We start from the raw sequence: 17610 nt of genomic DNA, 5'->3' as shown, positions 1-17610 counted from the left end.
CCATTTCCTCGCCAACACTTGATACTATCAGATTTCATCTCTGCCAGGTATGAAATGGTATGCCCTTGTGGCTTTCAATTGGAGTTTTTCTGATTTCTAATAAAGTTGAGCATGTTCTAATGTTTATTAGTCATTCATTCACAGGTATTTGTGAAGTCCTATTTTGACTTTTCCCATTTTTCTTCTGGTTTGCCTTTTTCATACCGATTTATAGTTAATTTTATATTCTAGAGACTAACAATTTGTCATTTATATGTATTTTACATATTTTCTGCTAGTTTGTGACTTGTATTTTTTATGTTTTAACAAACAATCTTTTCTCTTAAATTGATAATTCTCTTATATATCATGCTTTATTATCTCAAGGTTATAATTACTGTAATATATTTTTCCCTTTTGAAAACTTTATGTTAACCTTTCACCTTTAATCTACCTGTCAGCGCTATTAAAGAATTTCTTTCCCCACCAGTGCCAAAATGCACTGTTTCATGTAGTGTGAGCCACTTCTGGTGCTGTGTTCTTGTCTAATTTTTTTCTGTGTGCTGATGACACATTGTCTTACCTTAACCTTAGGGTAAGGACCCCCAGCGGTCTAGGAATATTTTGGCTGTTTTGTTGGCCTTTCTTTTTCCATATAAATTTTAGAATATTATCAAGTGTCATCCCCCCACCCCAAATCTAATTGATTTAGAATTGCATTAAATCTAAATCAAGTTAGGAGAAGATACAGTTCACTATTGAGATTAACTACCCATGAATCTGTATCTAATTTTTTAGGTCTTTTCTAATGTTTTTAAGTAATTTTTTAGCATTTTCTCCGTAAAGCTGTGTGCATCTTTAAGAACAAATATAGGTACTTTTTGTCATTCTTTGTAAAAGGAATTTTTTAAATTATGGATTTTATTTATTGATGATGTCGTGTCACTTTCAGGTATTTAGGTTTATAATACTTCATTTGTGCTACTTGGGATATATTGGGCATTTAAAAAAAGTTTTCTAATGCTTTTATTTTGAGAGAGAGAAAGTGAGGGAGGGGCAGAGAGAGAGGGAGACGCAGAATCTGAAGCAGACTCCAGGCTCTGAGCTGTCAGCACAGAGACCGACATGGGACTTGAACTTGTGAACTGTGAGATCACAATCTGAGCCAAAGTTGGACAGTTGATCGACTGAGCCACCCGGGGGCCCCTGTTGGGGATTTTAAATTCTAGGGTTAACTTTCTTAGTTCTGGAACATTCCAACTAATACCTTTCAAATATCGCCTCTTCCCCATTCTCTCTACTGTCATTCTGGAGCCCTAGTTAGATATGTATTAGATTTTTTCACTATTAAGTTTCATCTCTTTATCACTGCTGAATGATGTATGCTGTTGATGTTTGAATTTGAATGCTTGTGTTTTTCATCTTTATGTTTTGCTTTGATTCATTTTGAAGTACACTTGGTTATTTATAAGTCACTTTTTCCTTACTCATTTTCAAAATGTGCCTCTGTTTTCTTAAACACATTAAAATCTTTATCAAACTCTTACTGGCCTTATTCTTTTACTTTTCCTGACTCTTGCTCATTTATTTGTGGATGGTTTGTGTGTGTGTGGATATTTTGACTGTGTGTACTTATGTGTTGATATCTTGACCATGAGTTCTTTGACATTTCACCTGTGGAAAAGTTTTTGGGGCCTGGGTAGAAGGTGTATTCCTCCAAAGAGGGAAGTGTTTGCTTCCATCAAGACTCTGGATTGGAGGTACCAAGTCAAGGACCACTTTAAAATCTCAGCATGGTTTTTCTGTTGTTTGTGTAACTATACAAGTAATGTGAATTCCACCAGAAACTCTGGCTTATCATTATAAGTTTACAGGGGAGTTTCTTTTTCTTTCTACTTGGCTGTTCCTTTCATTGGGACCAATTTATTTTGGGTTTGCTATTCTTGCAGGTATAGGCATGTGGGTGGGATTCCAGATTTATTGGAGGGTATCTGATTAGACAACATGTATTCTCTTCACCTGAATCTAGATTTTCTTTCATGTGTCCACTACCTTCAAAAACAGAATTGTGAGATCACCAGGTTTGACACCTGCTGAAGGGGTGAAAGCAGATGGAGTACTTGGCTACCTTACTGGATTTCAAGTCTTCATTTAATCTTGTTCTTTGAGGATTTCTACATTCTTATGTCAAAGATGACTTTTACATTTATTCAGGGTTTTATGTGTACCATGTTGCCATAAACTGAGTTGTCTTTTTTTTCTTTTTTAATTATTCTGGATTTGTAGGATGTCTGACTATCTGGTAAAGTGTGTCTTTGTTCTTTTTTGTTCTTTGTTTGAAAAAGATTTTTAAACTTGTAGGAGTTTTTGTTGGAATTACTTTGAATTTACTGAGTAACTTGCGGTTCGGTTGAAGTATTCAAAAAATTTTTTCTTGGGGCACCTGGGTGGCTCAGTCAGTTAAGCCTCTGACTCTTGATCTCAGCTCAGGTCTTAATCTCAGTGTCATAAGTTCAAGCCCCATGTTGGGCGCCGTGCTCGGCGTGTAGCCTACTTTAAAAAAAATTTTTTTTTTTCCCCATGAACATGGTATACATCTTGTGTTCTTTAATAGAATTTTACTTTTTCTCCCCTTGAAAGTCTTACATGTTCTTAGAATGGTATCCTGTTCTGTCCAGTTTTGTAATTGATTTTTGCTGATGTGGAGGAACTCTTATTTTTTTATGTTGTTTCTGTGTTTCTAAGGACTTTATTGAATTGTCTTAGTAGATCTAACAACCTGTCAGTTCTATTGGGTTTTCTAGTTAAATATGAAGACAGCTTGGTGTTTCCTTCCAATTCTTAAACCTGTCAAGTTATTTTCTTAATGAACTAGCCAGCAGCAGTAATATTTTACACAGTGGTTAATGGTGGAATGAATCTTTTTGCCTTTTTTAAAAGAAATAACCATTTTCCATTTAGGTAGGATGTTTGCTATAAGTTTTTGTTACTAATGATCATTGTACTGTCAACATCTTGTATTCTGTACAGTATAGGTACTCTGTAGGTCTTTGTTCGAACAAAAGGATGAGACATTTCACTTAAAATTCAAGTATAACAGGACTTAGTTACATCTTTATGAGGAGATTGAGTTTTAGTATTTGTGAATAACTAGAAAGGAGTTGATAAGACCAGGGCAGGAACATCTTGCTTAGGTTGGTTGGGATGGAGGGACACAAAGGTGATGTCTAAAGTAAAGGTAGGGAGTGCAATTTATTGTTCATTATGAAAGATTAAAGCTCATCCTGTGTAATTTCTTACTAAACACTTACCATAGTTATCCTCTTTGTTCCCTGGAAACAAGAGAAGAATGAGTGAAAATGAGGGTTATATCTCCCCATCCCTAAGAAAGCCCAAGCTGCTTCCTTCTCTTTGCTTTCTCTGTTACTTCTAAGTTGACCTACGATTTCCCCCTAGATAACCGAGGAAATGATGGATCAGGCAAATGATAAAAAAGTGGCTGCCATTGATGCCCTAAATGATGGTGAGTGATTTTTTTTTTCGTCTTTGCTATATTTCTATATATTCTCTTTTTCCCTGCAGCAGCTGTTAAAATAGTGGAACAGTGGAAGGGAACTTAAATTTGCTGAGTATCTTGTACTGGAGAAGAAAGTAAGCGTCCTATTCTCTACCCACCCCTTCCCCTTTGATGAAGAGGCTGAAACCACTCAGGTATCAATTACCTTGCCTCAGGGCATTGGACGCATCTTTCTGTGACTCAAAGACTCCTTTACCAGCTATATCCTTGTGTTTCTATACTGAGAAGAGGCAAAAGTCTTAAAAAAAAAAAAAAAAGGGTAGTAGTAGCAGCACAGTGGCTCTTAACTTTTGACACAGCAACACCCTTGGCAAATGATGTCCATAGGATAATAACATTCTTATTCTAATCTTTGCATGTTAGATCCTCTTCAGAAAATCCTTTCAAAGTGGGAGAGTGCTGGTAGTATTAAGCATAATATTTAATCAGTTATGATTTATAAAAACAAATCATTTCTTGGGTACTATGCAGACCCTTCCATAGCTGTGTGTTAGTGTGCCACAATGCCATTGTGGTGGAGCTGTTGCTGTCTGTTGCTGGAGTGCGTTTGGACTTCCGCCTGTAGAATTAGAAGATGACCGAACTTGAGGAGTTTAGCGTTGATTGCTATTCCAAGTTGGCAAATGTATTCGCTTTCTTTTTTGTGTGATCTCACCACCTTCTTAGTTTAGGTCATTTTCACATGTTTATGCCATTGCATTAGCCTCAATAATTTGCCTACCTTAAATGTCTAGTTCCTTTATTGCTTTCTGTTCACTGTCCCTAGATTATTCTTTCTTAGAACCGCTTTTTATTTCCACAAATTCCTTTGCTTGTAACCTCTGACTAGCTTTTTGCACACTCTCTGAAGATCTTCATCAAGGCATTAAACCTGCTAGAGTCAGATCCCATATTTTGCCTTCCCAGCCTTGTTCTCTTCTTTTTGAATATTAACCTCTCATTACAGCCAGACCTTGCTGTCCTAGAATGTTCCTACACTTGTGCTCTGCTGCTTCTCTCTAAAGCTCTTCTTCACCTATTTCTGCTTTAATTCATACCCATCAATTGATCTCAGCCACTTCTCTTCCTGACCACTCCTTTTCCACACTAATCTTTTAATTTTACTACTACCTAATGTCTATTTATCCAACATTTATTTTGTGCTTTCTACCTACCTGACAGTTTTATTGTATTTAATGTGCATTATTTCATTAAAACCTCATACTACTCCCATTTTACAGGTTAATGAATAATCTGAGGTCGCAGAAGGGTTTTGACTTGTGCAGGATCTTACTGTGCCATGATACCAATTCATTTATTATTTTTGTCACTTATTTTGGCATATTGTTTTATATTTCTTAAATTTGTTTTCTTATTATTGCCTTAGCAATTTTTAATAAAATGAAGCTGCTGCCACTACCTGATAAGTCATGTTCTTGTTTTTCCACATTTCTTTCCAAGCTGTATTCATGTGTAAATTTAACCTAGTTCTAGTTTTAGAATAAATGTAATTTTATAGTATATCTTAGAGGGATAAAACATTAGTATTCTAAGCCTGGGATTGTAGATTCAGGCCCTGCGTGGGGTTGGAGAGACAGGAATATAATTAAACACTGAACTTAGGAAGCCAGAGTGCCTGGGTTTTGAATCCCAGTTCTGGCACTTACTAGCTAGGCAAACTTAGAGAAGTTACTCTTTGTCTCTGCTTCTGTTTCCTCCTTTGTACGATAAGGATAATGTACCTACATAGTATATTGAGGAATAAATATGTGTATTATGCCTAGAATAGTATCTGGTACCATTCTTATTAAGGTACTGGTATTTTTTTTTTTTTATGTTTATTCATTTTTGAGAGAAAGCATGAGCAGGGGAGGGGCAGAGAGAGATGGGGACATAGGATCCGAAGTGGACTCTAAGCTGACAGCAGTGAGCCCGATGCGGGGCTCAAACTCACGAACCGTGAGATCATGACCTGAGCTGAAGTCAGACCCTCAACCAACTGAGCCACCCAGGCTCCCCAAGTTACTGGTATTTCTAAAGTGTCAGTATTCTTACTGAATTTAAGATCTTAGTAAGTGTTTTTAGCTGTCACGTTATTATGTTACTTTTATTACGCTTTTCTGTTTAATATATTTAAAGCTTAGCATGTTCTAGGCAGTGTTTTTATTTTATTTTCTTAATATTTATTTTTGAGAGAATGAGCATGAGTGGGGGAGGGGCAGAGAGAGAGGGAGATAGAGAATCTGAAGCAGGCTCTGTGCTTTTAGTGCAAAGCCTGATTGGGGACTTGAACCCACTAGCCTTGAGATATTATGACCTGAGCTGAAGTCACACGCTCAACAGAGTGGGCCGCCCAGGCACCCCTCTAGTCAGTGTTTTATTTTTTATTTTTAAGATTATTTTATATTTACTCATTTTTGAGAGACAGAGGGCGAGCGTCGGAGTGGCAAAGAGAGAGGGAGTCACAGGATCCGAAGCAGGTTCCAGACTCTGAGCTGTCAGGACAGAGCCCGACACTGGGCTCAAACTCACAAACCGTGAGATGACCTGAGCTGAAGTCAGACCCTCAACCAACTGAGCCACCCAGGCGCCCTAGGCAGTGTTTTAGATGCTAGATATACAGTGAGAAAAACAAAAGAGACCACGTTTTTTTCCTTTGAACCTCATATATTACTGGGGAACAAAACCAAATTGTAATTTAATGTTGGGTGGTAATAAGCGTGATGAAGAAAAATAGAGCTGAGTAAAAAAAATAGTCACTGATGAAAGCTATATTTTGCAAAGGGTGGTCAGAAAAGTATAATGAAGTGAGTAAGCAATGTGAGGAAGAGCCTTTGAGACAGGTGAAGAACAAGTACAGAGGCTAACTGGGAGAGCATAACAGAAGGGCCTTGTAGCTGGAGCGAGGCAAGTGAAGGGGTAAGAATGGCAGATGGAGTTGAGGTCATAGAAGCGCTTTGGAGTAGTGGGAGATGGGTGGTGGGAAGGTGGTGGGGAAGATAGATCACTACACTTCGTAGGTTAGACTAAGGACTTAACAATTTTATCCTTAAGGATGATTGGGAAGCTATTGAGGTGTTGTGGGTAGGGGTTTTTGTTTTTGAGTAGGAGAGCTTCATTGTGAGATGTATTTACTTTTGAAAAGGATTATTCTTGCTCTTTTATGTAAATGAGGTTATAGGGGCAGATAAGGGTATGTTCATTGTAGAAGAAGAAGCCAAAATGTGTTGATGTGCCAGAATTCTAAGAAAATACCTGAGAGGGAAAATGGGAGTGGGGAGAGCCAGAGGAGTTTGGAAGGCAGTGAGAGAGTTGTGTGTTTATCCCTGTGTGGGAGAGAAACACAATCCTCTATGGGTGTGTTTCTAAAACGTCTTGGCAAGCCAGAGTTGTCCAATAGAGGAGTTAACAGTCTCACAATAATGGGCCAGTCTTGGTGTCCTTGCTGTTATTTAGTCATTAACATTAGCTGGGAGCCGCTTGTGAAGTGTATCCTTGAGCACAGAAGATGGGGTTCTCCGGCTCCTCACAGCAGATATAAAGTGCATTGTCATGATACTACAGAGGGAATGCAAGAAATCAAGTCATATTTGATAATCCAAGTGGCTAATGATGATGGCTTGGATTAGGGCAAAGAGTCTCAGACTTTCTCTGTTCCTAGTGTCCTTACTGTCATGACTTGAACATACCTTTTAGGCCAAAAGAAATGGCTAAGAGTTCCATTTATAATGTAGTTAGGTCCAAATAATTTAATAAGTATCTGTGTCATAACAAGTTAGTGATTGGAAAATCGTATACACAAATTGAAAAAATATATTTAATCTTATTCTTACGTAATATTTGTTTACTAATAAGCGATGTATATATTTGGGCACTAAATAGCTTTTCGAATCTTGGATTCATATTGAACACTGCCATCCTCATTTCCCGTTCCACATCTGTTTTTCTACAGTTCTTACTTTTTTGTCATAGCAATCAGTAAAAACAGTTTTAGATTGGGGAGTTGAGAATGACTCCCAAGATTTGGGGCATGAGGTAGATGACGAATTAGCCAAACTATAGCCTCCTATTTTTATAAAAATGTAATGGAACAACATAACTACATGCATTTGTTTATGTGTTGTCTGCAACTACAACAGCAGAATTGAATAGTTGATGATTGCAAAAATAATTTTTATGTGGCCCTTTCCAGAAAAGTTTGCTGACCTCTAAACTAGAGTGAATGAAAGAACCACATATTTAGTTGGTAATATAAGGATGAGAAATGGATTTTATTTTTATTTATTTATTTATTTATTTATTTATTTTTAGAGAAGTGGATTTTAGAGATGGGGTCAGAGTTAACAGTTCAGTTTTGAACATGGTAGCTGTGAATTACTTATTAGACCTCCAAGCGTAATAATTTGTCATAGACATCTGCAGTAGTAACTGATGACATTCCACATTCTTCTGCATTGTTTAGGAGTTCTGTTAAAGTTCTTTCTTTACACATTTACTAGCTGGGTAAATGTATTTTCCAAAGTGAACTGTGACATTACCTTTAAAACTCTGTGTTTGTCTTCCCTCCCCATGTTTCCTATGCCCCAAAATTAAACTTTGTGTAAAGACTTATTCTAATTGTATAGTATGTTTTATTTGTTGAATGACTTCACTGAAGGCACTAATACACAAAGAAGCTAACTATGTGAATAGGATACACAGTAAATGAATTTAAAATGTGAGTTAAGGACTTTGCATGAGTTCTGGTTTTCTTGAATTTTTATATCATTCCTGTGAATTCAAATAGTATTTTTAATCAACCCTGTAAATTTAGTATGAGTACTTTTTTCTTTGTAAGTTTAATTTTATCCTTTTATTTTTTTTCTTTAAAAAAAACTCATGAGTCCTACTAAGAATGGGAGATATTCTTTATTTCTCAACCTGTTTTACTTTAGGTGAACTACAGAAAGCCATTGACTTGTTCACGGATGCCATCAAGCTGAATCCTCGCTTGGCCATTCTGTATGCCAAGAGAGCCAGGTGAGAGGTCTAAACAAAAAAAGCATCCCTTTCTGCTGTGAATAATTCCTGCTCATTGATTTCAATAGAATTGCTTCTGTGACTATCTCAAAGGTGTTATTGTTCGAAATGAATACTTTTTTTTAATGTTTGTTTCTTTTGAGAGAGCATGCCCATGCGCAGGGGAGGGGCAGAGAAAGGGAGAGAGGAGAGAATCCAAAGCAGGCTCCACTCTCAGCACAGAGCCCAACGTGGGGCTTGATCTCACAACTGTGAGATCATGACTTGAACCGAAATCAAGAGTCAGACGCTCAACTGACCGAGCCAACCAGGCGCCCCAAAATAAATACTTTTTAATGTTACACTTCTTTTTTAGTGTCTTCATCAAATTACAGAAGCCAAATGCTGCCATCCGAGACTGTGACAGAGCTATTGAAATAAATCCTGATTCAGCTCAGCCTTACAAGTGGCGAGGGAAAGCACACCGGTAAATAATGGAATTTCATTATTTTCAGAACTTCTAAAATTTAAATCTGATGTTTTAATATGCCTTTAAAGCAAAACGAAGTTGCCTAAGGATTTAATTTCAAGATAATATGTGCTCGATAATAATTGAGGGACTATAAGGAACAAATAAAAATTCATTTTATTTCTTCAAAGAAAACCATTGTTTTACAGTTTTTGACTACATGTAGTCAAATTTAAGGTAAGGATCAAAATTATTTCTAAAAAAGAACATGGCCTTACAAATTTTCTTTTAATTCTGTAACCTAACGTTAAACAATATGTTGTAGAAGGAGGAATTCCTTAGCCTCAAACTACTTTAGTTACTTACAGGTCACCTGAAAATCAGAAAAAGGGGAAAATAAAGAAGTGAATTTATCCTAGATTAGTCATCATTTCCTGGAAGCAAAACTTAATGTTATACAAGTGAGTATTTGTGGCTTGGGGATGAGATGTCCAATGACATTTACATCTTATGTGGATTAGAAGGGTGTTGTACTCCAAGTGTGGATGGGAATGAAAATGGATATGCATGGGACAACTGTATTAGGTACTCAAAAAAGCTCTGGTGATTATGAAGATGCACGTCAAAGATAAAGGTAAAAGATTAGAATTAGTGCTCTGGGAGTCAAAAAGTTCATGTATTGCTGTTGATCCTCTTGAGAGCCCAGTAATCTTTGAGCATTTCTTTGCTTTATGGTACAAGGTAGCATGGGCTCATCTCCTGTTTTGCTTGTCCTAGACTCAGAAGAAACCATTTCTCCAAGAAACTAGGGTTCATTTTTGTGAGGATAATGTTTACAGAAAGTAAAGTTTGGCCACTAAATATGTTCATTGCCTCTGGGATAGCATTATTTCTGTCATTTCATTTGAACAGAGTTAGAAAAACATTTTTTAAATAATGATTTTAAGGAAAAAAGTTTTGAAACCTTGAGTTTATACTGATATTTTCAATTAAAATTCAATATTAAATGTTTTCCCTTTTATTTTGCGTTTTTAAAATTTATTTTTTAAATTTACATCCAAGTTAGCATATAGTGCAACAATGATTTCAGGAGTAGATTCCTTAATGCCCCTTATGCATTTATCCCATCTCCCCTCCCACAACCCCTCCAGCAACCCTCTGTTTGTTCTCCATGTTTAAGAGTCTCTTATGTTTTGTCCCCCTCCCTGTTTTTATATTATTTTTGCTTCCCTTCCCTTACGTTTATCTGTTTTCTATCTTAAAGTCCTCATATGAGTGAAGTCATATATTTGTCTTTCCCTGACTAATTTCACTTAGCATAATACCCTCCAGTTCCACCCACATTGTTGCAAATGGCAAGATTTCATTCTTTTTGATTGCCAAGTGATACTCCATTGTATATATGTATGTATGTGTGTATATGTATATATGTATGTGTGTGTATGTATACACACACAGACACACACACACCCCACATCTTTATCCATTCATCCATCGATGGACATTTGGGCTCTTTCCATACTTTGGCTATTGTTGATAGTGCTACTATAAACATTGGGTGCATGTGTCCCTTCGAAACAGCACACCTGTATCCCTTGGATAAATACCTAGTAGTGGAATTGCTGGGTCGTAGGGTAGTTGTATTTTTAATTTTTTGAGGAACCTCCATGCTGTTTTCCAGAGTGGCTGCACCAGTTTGCATTCCCACCAGCATTGCAAAAGAGATCCTCTTTCTCTGCATCCTCGCCAACATCTGTTGTTGCCCAAGTTGTGAATGTTAGCCATTCTGACAGGTGTGAGGTGGTACCTCATTGTGGTTTTGATTTGTATTTCCCTGATGATGGGTGATGTTGAGCATTTTTTCATGTGCTGGTTGGCCATCTGGATGTCTTCTTTGGAGAAGTGTCTATTCATGTCTTTTGCCCATTTCTTCACTGGATTATTTGTTTTTTGGATGTTGAATTTGATAAGTTCTTTATAGATTTTGGATACTAACCCTTTATCTGATATGTCATTTGCAAATATCTTCTCCCATTCCGTGAGTTGCCTTTTAGTTTTGCTGATTGTTTCCTTCACTGTGCAGAAGAAGCTTTTTATTTTGATGAGGTCCCAATAGTTCATTTTTGCTTTTGTTTCCCTTGCCTCTGGAGACGTGTTGAGTAAGAAGTTGCTGCGGCCAAGATCAAAGAGGTTTTTGCCTGATTTCTCCTTGAGGATTTTGATGGCTTCCTGTCTTACATTGAGGTCTTTCATCCATTTTGAGTTTCTTTTTGTGGATGGTGTAAGAAAGTGGTCCAGGTTCATTCTTCTGCATGTCGCTGTCCAGTTTTCCCAGCACCACTTGCTGAAGAGACTGTCTTTATTCCGTTGGATATTCTTTCCTGCTTTTTCAAAGATTAGTTGGCCATATGTTTGTGGGTCCATTTCTGGGTTCTGTATTCTGTTCCATTGATCTGAATGTCTGTTTTTGTACCATGCATTTTTGACACTATTCTCTTAGACTCAAAATCCTTATCTGTAATGTGTTTACTTGTTATTCAATAACATACATAAAATTGTTTTTACAGTCTTACCTTAACAATTTTATACTCCCTAAGCAAAGTTGAAAGTTTTTGTGTCTGTTGCAGTTTTTATCCTTAGAATATATCCCAGTTAAGATACATAGTCAAAATGCTGTTTAAAAAAATTTTTTTTTAATGTTTATTTTTCAGAGGGTGTAAGTGGGGGTGGGGCAGAGAGAGAGGGAGACACAGAATCTGAAGCAAACTCCAGGCTCTGGGCTGTTGGCGCAGAGTCTGACTCGGGGCTTGAACTCATGACCTGAGTCAAAGTTGGACGCCCACCAACTGAGCCACCCAGGTGCCCCTCAAAATACTGTTTTAAAAGTTATTTGACTTTTCTGTATGCTGTATGCTCTGTGTGATAAACAGCTGTTTTTTGTTTGTTTGTTTGTTTTTCTCTGTTTGTGGTCAGGTTTTGGGGTTACTTTATTTCTGTCTTTTCTGTCTTTAATTTTCATAGTTTGCATGTATAAAACCCTTCTGTGTTTAAAGAGTCAAAACTGAGTTAACAGGTATACCCAGAAAAGTCATTTCTGTTGTTACCCCTCTACTCTATTCTTACCTTCTCCCACAATCTTTTGTTTCTCCTGTCAATAAAATGTGTACACATGTATTGTTTCTCTTCTGCCTTTATAGCATACTAAATATACATTATGTTAATTCCATTTTTAAGGAGTTGAAATCAGAATTTCAAATTTGAAAATTGTAGCTCTACATAATTTGAAAAATTTTACAATATTTTGAATTAAAGTAATTTTTTAAAGTTTAAAGTATCTTTTAGAAGAGCAGCTTTATAGTTACCAAAGAGGAAATTAAATTTGCAAGTTTTTATAGAGTAGAACATGGTAATTGAATTGGTTTGTGAAAATTTATACTTCAGATATTTAATTTTAAATTTGTTTGGTAACTTTTTTTTTTTTAACAAGAAAGACACCATGCCACATAAGTGGATATGTATAAAATGAATTTAATCTGTTTCAGACTTCTGGGCCATTGGGAAGAAGCAGCACATGATCTTGCCCTTGCTTGTAAACTGGATTATGATGAAGATGCTAGTGCAATGTTGAAAGAAGTTCAGCCAAGGGTATGTTAAAGTACAGAAAGGGAATGTCGTTAACTGTGATGCCCTGTGGCTCTAGTACTCAGCCCCTTGCAATAATTTACCTGTGGAACATACAAAGAAACAGACATTTGGATGTTTTCATCTGTTATCACTGAAGTTTATGCTCACCTCTGGAAATGTCATTAGGTTGTCATGCCTTTATTTCTCTTGCTGTATTAAAGCAAACTGCTACTTTGGTTTGCATGCCTGCAATAGGCTGAAAATTAGAAATGGGAAAGGGGGCATCAAGTTTATAGCAAGGAAAAAAATAGAAAACCTGTAAAATGTGACCCAAGGTTGTGTCCGGTCTTTTTATGGTAGGTATATGCAGCCCTGTATAAAGCTTGAGGGCCTTGTGGAAGTAGCAAGTTTCATCCTTTTAAAAATAATATCAAATCCAAAAACTAAAATGATTGTGTTTTAAAAAGACAATTGTTAAGATAATTCTTTTAAGGGGTGCCCAGGTGGCTCAGTGGGTTAAATATCAGACTTCAGCTCAGGTCATGATATCATGGTTCGTGGGTTCGAGCCCTGCATCGGCCTCTGCTATAAGCACAGAGCCTGCTTTTATTTTTAATTTTTATTTATTTTTAATTTTTTTTGAGATAGAATCTTAAGCAACCTCCATGCTCAGCACGGAACCTGACATGGGGCTTGATCCCATGACCCAGGGGATCATGAGCTGAGCCAAAATCAAGAATCAGATGCTGTACCTTCTGAGCCACCCAGGCACCCGTAGAACATGAGATTCTTTAATTTTTTTTTTTTTAATGTTTATTTATTTTTGAGACAGAGTGCTAGCAGGGGAGGAACAGAGGGAGAGGGAGACACAGAATCTGAAGCAGGCTCCAGGCTCTGAGCTGTCAGCCCAATGCCCAACATGGGGCTCGAAATCAGGAACTGTGAGATCATGACCTGAGCTGAAGTCAGATGCTTAACCACTTGAGCCATGTAGGCACCCCAAGATTCTTAAAAAATAATCATAAACAAACGGAAGTAACAATTGAATATGACTTCAAATTTGTTTTCTGAATAAATAATAGATTCCAAATATTTGGCCCAGGCTATGTGCTAGTGCCTGGTACGTATATTTTCTCTTAATCTTTACAGCATTCTATAAGACTTAAGTATTTCTCTTCTCCTGCCCACCATCCCCTCAGTTTATGGATGCGAAAACTTAAGTATAGTTAGACTGTCACAAATAACTGGTGTGTATATTCTCAGTCTCTACCTTGCCATGGCAAGCATCAGGCAAGAATTGTGCAATTGGAAACCTAATTGTCATCCTTGAGTAGTTACTTGTTTGAAATTTATAAACTTTCTTAGAATCTCATCCTCTTTCCTTTATTTCACAGTGGACTTGTTAAAGTCTGAGTATGTAAGGTATTTTCTTACAAGGTAAATCTGTCATTCAGAACTGTGTGTTGAATTTAACACTTCTCCACAAAGAAAAATGATTCTTTAACGAAACTGGTGGTTGGGTTGCACTTACTCAGCTCTTAAAGGAAACATTTTTCTGTGTGTGTGTTTTTTTTTTTCCGTAGGCCCAGAAAATTGCTGAACATCGGAGAAAGTATGAGCGAAAACGTGAAGAACGAGAGATCAAAGAAAGAATAGAAAGGGTTAAGAAGGCTCGGGAAGAACATGAGAGAGCCCAGAGGGTAAAGTTTCCGTAGCTAGACCATCAAAGGGAAATACAGTAGATTAGAGTTTTAGGATATCATTCTGATTCTTGGCTCTTAATGCTGGCTGCAGTTCTGTAGGCTGATACTACTTATAGAGAGTTTTCCTTCCTTCTTATCTAATTTGTAGGGATATCTTTTGTCCTTAAATTCTTAAGTGAGCTTATACATCCCCAGTTTATATTCATGTTGTGTCCTCCTAAAATTAGGGATTTTTTTTTTTGGGGGGGTCGGGTAATTAAAACTTGTCAGTATTATTTGATTTCTTGTGGATGCTTTCCCTGATTTGTTGTTTTACGATTCCTCCTGTTCCAGTGTGGATTCATAGCTATTTAAAATAGACTATTTTTTATTTTTAGTTACAAAGTCCTAAAACTTAGATAAAAGTTACTCGTAATTCGTCCACAATATTCCTACTGTTCTTGTTTCTCTTAGTTTTTCTATATTAGCTTTTTGCATTTGATGTTATCTTCCATCTAGTTATTTCCAACAGTTTTGAATAAAAGGATGTAAAGCTATGTTATAATTACGTAACATGACATCCTAATTTTTCATCACTTAATATTAAATATTAATATTTAACAAAACTAATAACACTAATTTATAATTGAATTTAATAAATAATTTAACACAATAATAAATGCTTTTAAAGCATCATGCTTAATTTTTAGGATTACAGTTTGTAGTCGTCAAAAAATTTCTACAGTTATATATCCTTGATGACTTTATGATTGGTTATGAGGAAAATTTGTATTTTCTTTGTTGGAAATTGCAAAAACAAATCAGTAAAATTCTGGTAGTATTAAGTTATGTGGAGAGAGTATGGAAAAGACGAACCTGAGAAACAAAAGCCATTGGCAGTCTTCATCATTTAACCATGTGCTTTCATTTTAGAGTTTTAACGTTAAGAAGTTACACTTTGCATAAGCATGGACAGACGTCAGTCCGTACTGTATTGCTTTCCAGTTGTTAGGTGTTTTTTTTCCTACCCCAAGTAGAGGTAAAACACTAGACAGCTCTACTAAAAGTAAAGCTCCTTACAACCTAGCTAGAAAATTTTGGAGAGGCGGATGGGGCGTGTTCTTTAGTCCAATATTGCCATTTGAAACTTGTCATTCCTCTAACTAGCTGATTTTACAGTTTTTTGCATGGTTTTGCAGACTCGTAACCACTACCACCACCACCACCCCCATTATATAATTTCTTTCTTTCTTTGTATTAAAGGAGGAAGAAGCCAGACGACAATCAGGAGCTCAGTATGGCTCTTTCCCAGGTATTTTTAAAGAAAATTTAAAACTATTAGTATTGTAAATAATCGGAAAATATTCTGAATTGGGGCTCAAATAGGTCTATTATATTTAGTACTATTAGTCCCTGAAATACTGAAAAAAGTCTTTAGAATGTTAGCCTCTAGAAAGTTTCATTCTCATTTAAAAATGTTATATTAGTGGAAATAATATTATATTAATTATTTTCCTCACACTTTGAGCAGTATATATATATTTTTTAAGAGAGTACCCATGCACGCTCATGTGAGGAGAGGTGGGAACGGGAAAGAGAATCGTAAGCAGATTCCACACCCAGGACAGAGCCTGAGGTAAGGCTTGATCTCACAACTGGTGAGATCATGAGCTGAGCCCCGAAATTGAGAGTCAGACACTTAATTGAGCCACCCAGGCACCCACCCCAGAGCAGCTAACATTTATTGAGATATGAACATTGTACTTTAAGAGATGGAGTAAGAGTTGATTATGATGTATTCTAAATATTTCTTTTTTTTTTTTTAACGTTTATTTATTTTTGAGACAGGGAGAGACAGCATGAACGGGGGAGGGTCAGAGAGAGAGGGAGACACAGAATCCGAAACAGGCTCCAGACTCTGAGCTGTTAGCACAGAGCCTGATGTGGGGCTCGAACTCACAGACCGCGAGATCATGACCTGAGGCGAAGTCGGATGCTTAACCGACTGAGCCACCCAGGCGCCCCAATATTCTAAATATTTCTAAATTATCACAATTGGATTTTATTCTGTTAAATGTTGATATTCACGAGAGACTAGGTAAAAGCACTGTATGAAATTATTCATAAAAAATATTTTGAGTCAAGTGTAAAAATAATATAAGCTCTTTTTTGTAAATGTCAAATGATTAGAAATTACTACAGGGACAAAGTCTTCAATGATAGCAGAGGCCTAGCCTATATGATACAGGTAGAAGAACAGTTAAAAAGGCACTGCAGGAACAATTTTTGAATACTTCCTGAATGAGACAGTGTGAAATTTAAAAACCAGGAAGAGATTTTTTTAAAGTTTGTAATTCTAATGGGGAATCTGCTGCCTTCAGCTGTTTTAATAGTAACCAGCTTTCTCTGAAAGGTTTACAGAGGCAGCTACACACCCCCTAATGGGTGTATGCCACTGGCTGCAACTTAAGTTCCATGGTCACAGGCTAGAAAAGATAGCCTTTATTCTGAAAGGTCATGTGCCAAGCAAGTAAAAAGAAAGAACATCTATTGGGGATGACTTTCTGTTTGAAGAAAAAGCAAGAAAATGCAGTTCATAGCTTACGTTCTGCTTAAAATGTAAATAATTTTATATCCAGTATCTTTGCTTTAGAGGAAAACCACTAGTGTAGATTAGTACTAGAGATTACTTTTTTATTATGTGGATTTTATTGTCTAGATTTCACAAGCAGGCCGGTTAACTCTTTTTGTGCTGGACCAGTTATTTTTTTTATGGATAGAAACTACTTTTTCAGTGAGTAGGGGCATCAAGAGAAGCTAGTAGTTTTTTTCCAGCTTCGTAGATTCTCTTACCTGTGATTATTAGCTACTTATGGGAATGTTTTAAATTGTTGAGCCAGGAGGAAATGACTTCGTTCTTTGTGTTTTTTCTTTATGATGGCTTATGTGTAGTCACCCTTGATCTGTAAGATACATTAATGTAAAGTGTATTCCCTTATAGATGTCCATGTTGGTATAATTGTGATTTCATAATATCTCCAGTGGACATAAAAGGTGTATGTAGTGAACAACTGAGTAGAAGATAATTTGTGTTTATAATCTAAAAATATACTGGGAGAATGAAATTTTTTTTGCTAGAGTATTGTCCTCAGTGTAAAGAAGAAATACCAGGAGTGCTTGTTAAAAATGCAGATTTTCACTTGCACAGATTTTGATCGTGTCTATGGTGGAGATAGAAATCCACAGCTTTTTAAAACAAGCATTTCATTTAGTTCTTGAAAGAATGCTCTACAGGAATACAG

The 17610-nt window shown here is 36.5% G+C and overlaps 1 protein-coding gene across 1 annotated transcript in view; it reads left to right on the top strand.

The window, feature by feature from the left end:
* The window catches only part of ST13 (ST13 Hsp70 interacting protein), a 31595-nt gene that overhangs the window by 10549 nt on the left and 3436 nt on the right, over positions 1 to 17610 (top strand). The window contains exons 5-10 of the mRNA XM_042947922.1: positions 3436 to 3502; positions 8470 to 8554; positions 8910 to 9020; positions 12545 to 12647; positions 14210 to 14326; positions 15572 to 15620. Of these exons, the coding sequence (XP_042803856.1) occupies positions 3436 to 3502; positions 8470 to 8554; positions 8910 to 9020; positions 12545 to 12647; positions 14210 to 14326; positions 15572 to 15620 (532 nt within the window). The remainder of the gene's footprint in view (positions 1 to 3435; positions 3503 to 8469; positions 8555 to 8909; positions 9021 to 12544; positions 12648 to 14209; positions 14327 to 15571; positions 15621 to 17610) is intronic.

The sequence above is a fragment of the Panthera leo genome, chromosome B4, assembly GCF_018350215.1.
Source record: "Panthera leo isolate Ple1 chromosome B4, P.leo_Ple1_pat1.1, whole genome shotgun sequence".
Taxonomy (NCBI): domain Eukaryota; kingdom Metazoa; phylum Chordata; class Mammalia; order Carnivora; family Felidae; genus Panthera; species Panthera leo.
The sequence above is the reverse complement of the archived record's forward strand: the minus strand, read 5'-3'. Positions and strand labels throughout refer to the sequence as shown.